This window comes from Nestor notabilis, unplaced genomic scaffold (genome assembly GCF_000696875.1).
Source record: "Nestor notabilis isolate BGI_N333 unplaced genomic scaffold, ASM69687v1 scaffold374, whole genome shotgun sequence".
NCBI classification, from domain to species: domain Eukaryota; kingdom Metazoa; phylum Chordata; class Aves; order Psittaciformes; family Psittacidae; genus Nestor; species Nestor notabilis.
This window is the reverse complement of record NW_009923995.1, coordinates 9295-15177: the sequence shown is the minus strand read 5'-3', so window position 1 is coordinate 15177 and position 5883 is coordinate 9295. Positions and strand designations below refer to the sequence as shown.

Genomic DNA, 5883 nt, shown 5'->3' with positions numbered 1-5883 from the left:
CCAGCACTGCTGTAGCTGGGACCTTCTGCTCTGGACCCCATCCAAACAGCCTGGAGGCAGCACGCAGCCAGGTTGGGAAGGGGAGACCCTGGCAGTGGCCACTGCCACCACTCTTCTCCCTTTGGCTCCTACCCTGGCCCGCAGCGCTTGCATCATGTGGTGTGTACTAGTGGGAGTCATGGGGAGAATGTGAGCCGTGGGCAGCGTGGACCTGTCACCAATACCTCTTCATAAGAGCTGCCGGTGGTGGTGGAGCCCCTCCATGCTCAGGCTCACGTTCCTGTCCCCACTCTTTCTGTTTCCCTGCCTTAAGGCAGGGACTCACACCTGCTCCCTTGGGCTTTGCAAGCGCCGTGCCCCCTGCCTGACTCCCCTGAGCAAACTGGGAGTCTGGGCTGCCCTCCTGGTTCCCAGCACCTCATGTCCCTGTTTGTGTCCTCCATAAAGTGACCCGGCCAAGCCCTGCAAGCGCTCTGTGTGAAGGATGTGAAGCCCAGCAGCACCCAGGCAGTCTCATTTGTCCTGGCTTGCTTTGATTTCCAAGGTTTTGCTGTGGAGGGGTTTAGTGTGACCTGTAGGGCTCCTGCTGGCATTGTGTGGGACTCTGGGGTCCAGGCCCATGGCCGGGCACTGGCATCAGTACTGGCAGCTCACGGGGATGGGATTTTGAATCCCCTAGACCCTGGGGTCAGCCTTCCACCCCCTTGCTGGCCGGATGCTGGGGGCAGCAGTGCTGCTACAGGTGCTGCCCAGCACCAAAGTAATGTTGCTCTACCTCACATGGGGCACCAAGGAGCAGGGCAAAGGTGGCACCTCGCATCCATGCCAGGTATATGAGGGTATCCAGCCTATAGGACTCACCCCTCCTTGCCCACCCACCGTATGCAGACCCCATACACCCTGCTCAGCTCCATCGCACAACCTGGTCATGCTCGTTTGGCATCACCCCTGCTTGGCACATGCCTTATCCCAGTGGCAGCTAGCAGCACTCGTTCCAGGTCCCACTGCCCTGCGTCAGGAGGCAGTGATGGACAGGCAGTGGTGCTCATGCTGGAAAGTAAAGCACCCTGCATCACATCAAGCCTCCCTTGTGCCCACCAGCTCGCTCAGGCGTGCAGCAGCCAGCAGAGCGTGGCAGTGGGCAGCAAGGCTTGCAGAGAGCCCCAGAGCTGCCTGCTTTATCTTGCTGAAGAGCATCACCTTCCCTGGAGCTTTGGAGGAGGGTGCTGGGTGCCAGCAGTGCCACCCGGCACAGTGGTGCCCAGAAGGGTGGCTCTGTTCAGCTTGGTGGAGAAGCTTGTCCAGAATGGACTGGGCTTGGGAGTGTGGTATGCTCTGGGGTCCTGGTGCTTTGTTGTGGGGTCATTGTAAACTAATGATGTACATAACAAGGCTGCATTGGCGAATGGGTGCTCTTGAGTGCAATAAAGTGAGGACTAGCCTGTTGCCTGGTGCTGTGGTCCCTGTGGAAGAGATGCACCCAAGCACAGCAGGATAGGGTGGCTTTGTGCTCGGGGGAAGAAAATGTCTTCAAGTAATGGTTTCTGATCTCATCCTCACCCTGCAGGAGAGAAGAGGGTGTCTCGGCCAGATTCTAAAGCTGAGGTGGAACATGGCAGAGGCTCAGCTTCTGAGGGCTGCAGCAAAAGCTGGCTGTGGCGGTCACAGGGTGCAGCCTGAGCAAAGCACCTCGTGCTGTGTGGGACAGCCATGGTAAAGGGCCAGAGTGGGGTTGAAGGCAAGTACATGGGGATTTTCATGATTTATTTGGGAGCAGTTCCCTTGTGCTGGTTGCAGGGTGCACACAGCTGTCTATCATCACTGGAGCAGGGGGGACTGAACTTGCAGGTTTCTGTTGGGGCACTTCTTAGCCTTGGGGCCAGACTTTGCAGATGCTGGTGTTTCCAGGCCATGCTTGCATATTTCTAGGTTGTCCCCTCGCAGGTAGTGTGGTTGTAGTGCCCACAGCACTGTGTCAGGCACTGCACGCCCTCTGCCAGGCCGGCCCAGGCTCCCGTGAAGGAGAGTGTCCCGTTGTCGAGCATTGAGCTGGAAGGAGAGAAGCATGGTCAGGACGAGCTGCTGGCCACTGCCTGGGTCCCTGGGCAGGAGTGTACAGCTCTGGGGCACTTCACACCCACCTGGCAAAGAGCTGCTTGCAGCAGGTATACATGGTGTAGCTGGTAGAGCTAAAGTTGGCAGTGCTGAGGAAGGTCACGCAGTCACCCACTTCCATTGGCACATGAAGGAGGCCTGGGGGACAAAGTCTTCTGTCTGGGGCTCTTGAGCAACCATGCATGCAAATCCCACACCCTGACCCTGCTCTCCAGTCCCATACCCTGACCCTATGCTTGCTTGTAAATCCTGTACCTGGGACTGTGCTTGCAGGTCCCATGCACTCTCCCACCTCACCCCCAAGACTGTTGTGGCAGTGATCCCAGGGAACAACTTGCAGTGCCCCAGAAGCTGTCCTTGAAATGTTCCCAGCCCAGATGAGGATGAAAGGCCCCAGCAGAGCTGCTGGGCAGCCCCTGGCAAAGCCATGTGGAGGGAGCAGAGGGTTTGGAGGCCCTGGCAGAGCCATTGGGAGGACATGCATGCCTGCACCTGCATTTATAGGTCTTTGCCTGTCCCCAGTTCATTCTGGCCCGCTGGCAGTGGGCAGGGACTTACCTGCCAGGCAGGCATTGAGCATTGAGACACACGTGCCAGTGAGTAGGGCTCGCAGCACAATGGACGCCAAGTCACCCTTGCGCTGGGGAACCATGGAGGCTGCAGGGTCAAAGCAGAGACGGGTGAGTCAAGTTCTTGCTCTGGCTCCACCCTGGGCTGGGAAAAGATGGGGATGTGTCCTAGGTCCCCAGCTGGCTCTGTCACATAGCGCCCTGCCCACTCTAACCGCTAGTGTCTGGGTAACACGGCAATCCCAGCCAGCACCCAGCACACTGCACTGTGCCCATGCTGCACACATGGGTGATCAACTAGAACGCTTGGTGCTCTCAGCACTGGAGTCTCTGCTCTTTGTCACGTGGCTGGGTGGCACCTGGGCTTGTGGGACATGCGTGTGCTTTTGCCCATAGGTGCAGTACAATATCATCCCTAATCACCTCATGCAAATCCTGTTTCTTATCTGTGTGCTGGCAAAGACTGAACATGGAGGGTTGAGGACAGCAAATTCCTTCTGCCCTGGTTGAGTCCTTGGTCCTAGGATTGCCTTGCATCATTGCTAGGCACCCAGGATGTGGATCACACTCACCCAAACCTCCAAGCATGATCCCAATGGAGCTGAAGTTGGAAAATCCGCAGAGCGCAAAGGTGGCGATGCTCTCAGCTCGCTCCTGGAGGACACAGCAGCAGGGAATAGTCATCTCCACCCAGGAGCAACCCCAGAGCTGTCATAGTTCCCAACCCAGACAGACATGATGGAGGTAAGTCCCCCACTCCAATCCTTTCTCCTTCAGCTAATTTTGGGAGCAAGAACGCAGATGTTAGGCATTCCACCCCTGGGAGAGGCTGGGCTAGGGGAACAGGAGGCCCTCTGGAACCATGATCTGCCCCACCAAGAAGAAGGATAAATTGGAAAGAGTTTCACTGACTCCTTAGGATGACCCCATACCCAGCAGGCAGTGAACATCCACACCTAGTTGGCCATAGGTGCCCTCCCACCCCAACAGAGTCATCCTCCTAGCTGACCAGCGATGTCCCATGCCCCATTTCATCTGGTTCCATCCTGCCCTGTGCCTGGCAGGGTGGCAGGTGCCTCTTACAGATATCCACTGCTTCCGGCTCCTATCCCACTCCTCCAGACCCGACAGACGGTTTTTTTTGTATGTGGCCAGCTGCTGGTATGCCACAAACTCATTCAGGAAGATCTTCATCCCCAAGAGCTCAGCCACCAGCGGTGAGTCTGCCCAGTCTGCACCCATAAGAAAGGCCACAGGCATGAGGACATAGGAGCAGATAACCTGGGAAAAGGATCCCAGAAGGGAGCAACTCAGAGCTGACCACCTGCACAGACCAAGGCCTGGGCAGACACCTGCTGTCAGCATTTGCCAAACACCCAACAAGGGTCTCAGCAGCCTACTGAGGCAAAGGTAGGGATGGGTGAGGGATGTAGGATCTGGTAGCCCAGATGATGGGGCTGCATCTTGGGGATACCTGGAAGGAGAGCCCTTCGATGTCTACCATCTCCCCAAACCAGCGCAGGGCAGCATTGATGAACTCCAGGACCGCCAAGAAGGCAATGAGGTTGGCTGCAATGTTGGCTATGAGCCCTACAGAGGCTGCAGCCCCATTGCTTGCAGCTTCCAGGATGTTCTGCTCTTCTCTGTGTGGAAAAAAACCCCAATGGGCTCATGTGGCAAAGCAGTCTCTGTGCAAAGTCATCTCCTAGTCTGTGGATGTCTGCACACCACAGGCTCTCCCAGCCTCAGGCCACCCAGAATGTTCACTTGTCCCCACCAGTTGCCCCCATGGCTTTCCCACACTGGCAGGATGCATGCAGCCCCACTCCACCATCCTCACACTCACCCCCTGGGGAGGCGGATGCTTGCTTTGCCCTTGAACTTGGACTCTTCCACTTCAGGATAGACGAGTTTGGACATGGCAAGGGCGCAGGGTGCAGCCATCACGGAAGCTGCGATCAGTGACGCTGCATCTATCTACAACGTGCAGACTGTGCACTTAGGCAACTCCATGCGAGGCTGTGCCCCAGCACATGCCACCCCAGGGAACCCCAGCACATTGCTGGCATCAGCCAGCAGTGGTCAGAGCTGTTTGGGCTTCTCAGGGTGGGAAATTGTCTCTTTCTCCCATCTAAGCTGACCATGGCATGTAGAGCAGCTTGCCTGGACGGAGGCATTGCTGCAGCTGAAGCCATCTTGGCCTCGGAGGTGTAAATTCTCCTGCTGTTTGACCTAACCATAATGATCCTTGTCCCTTCCTCATCCCTTTCTATCAGTATCAGAGCAATAGATTGCAAACTTCTCCTTGCTGACAAAGGGCCACCCTCACAGTTTCACACCTCCCCTGCCTGCCGAGTTCCAACATCTCATTTCTCTGACCTTTCCTCCTTGGATACCCATTTAAGGAGACTAATTAATGTTTAAATAGCAGGTTGTCAGCCAGCAGATTGAGGGGAAGGTTTATTCCCCATTATAGATCACTGATGATCAAAAGAAGTGTGACCAGCAGGTCAAAGGAGGTGATCCTGCCCCTCTACTCTGCTCTCATGAGACCCACTTGGAGCAGTGTGTGCAGTTCTGGTGTCCTCAACATAAGAAGGACATGGAGCTGCTGGAGCAAGTCCAGAGGAGGCCATGAGGATGATCAGGGGCTGGAGCACCTCCTGTGTGGAGACAGGCTGAGAACCACAGAATCAGAGAATCATTGGTGTTGGGAGGGACCTCTGGAGATCATTCAGTCCAACCCTCTGCCAAGGCAGGGTCACCCAGAGCAGGTCACACAGGAATGTGTCCAGGCAGGTTTGAGATGTCTCCAGAAAGAGAGACTGCACAACCTCCCCTGGACAGCCTGTTCCAGTGCTCTGCCACCCGCAACAGAAAGAAGTTTTTTCTCATGTTGAGGTGAAACTTGTGTTTTAGTTTATGGCCATTGCTTCTCATCCTGTCACTGGGCACCCCTGGAAAGAGTCTGGCACCATCGTTTTGGTACCCACCTTTGAGATACTGATCTGCATTGATGAGATCCCCTCTCAGTCTGCTCTTCTCTAAACTAATCAGGCCCAGCTCCTTCAATCTCTCCTCATAAGAAAGATGCTGCAGATCCCTGAGCATCCCTGTGGCCTACACTGGATGCTCTCACCCACGTTCTTGTCTCTTGTACTGAAAAGCCCAGCACTGGGACAAGTGCTCCAGCTACTGC

General features: G+C 55.8%; 1 protein-coding gene across 1 annotated transcript in view; it reads right to left on the bottom strand.

Annotated features, from left to right (window-relative positions):
• Window positions 1–1925: 1925 nt before the first annotated feature.
• Window positions 1926–5883, bottom strand: part of LOC104404065 (sodium/nucleoside cotransporter 1-like) — a 10618-nt gene continuing 6660 nt past the window's right edge. The window contains exons 11-17 of the mRNA XM_010012414.1: window positions 4531–4661; window positions 4159–4327; window positions 3768–3965; window positions 3257–3338; window positions 2674–2772; window positions 2142–2253; window positions 1926–2049 (exon numbers count right to left, since the gene is read on the bottom strand). Of these exons, the coding sequence (XP_010010716.1) occupies window positions 1926–2049; window positions 2142–2253; window positions 2674–2772; window positions 3257–3338; window positions 3768–3965; window positions 4159–4327; window positions 4531–4661 (915 nt within the window). The remainder of the gene's footprint in view (window positions 2050–2141; window positions 2254–2673; window positions 2773–3256; window positions 3339–3767; window positions 3966–4158; window positions 4328–4530; window positions 4662–5883) is intronic.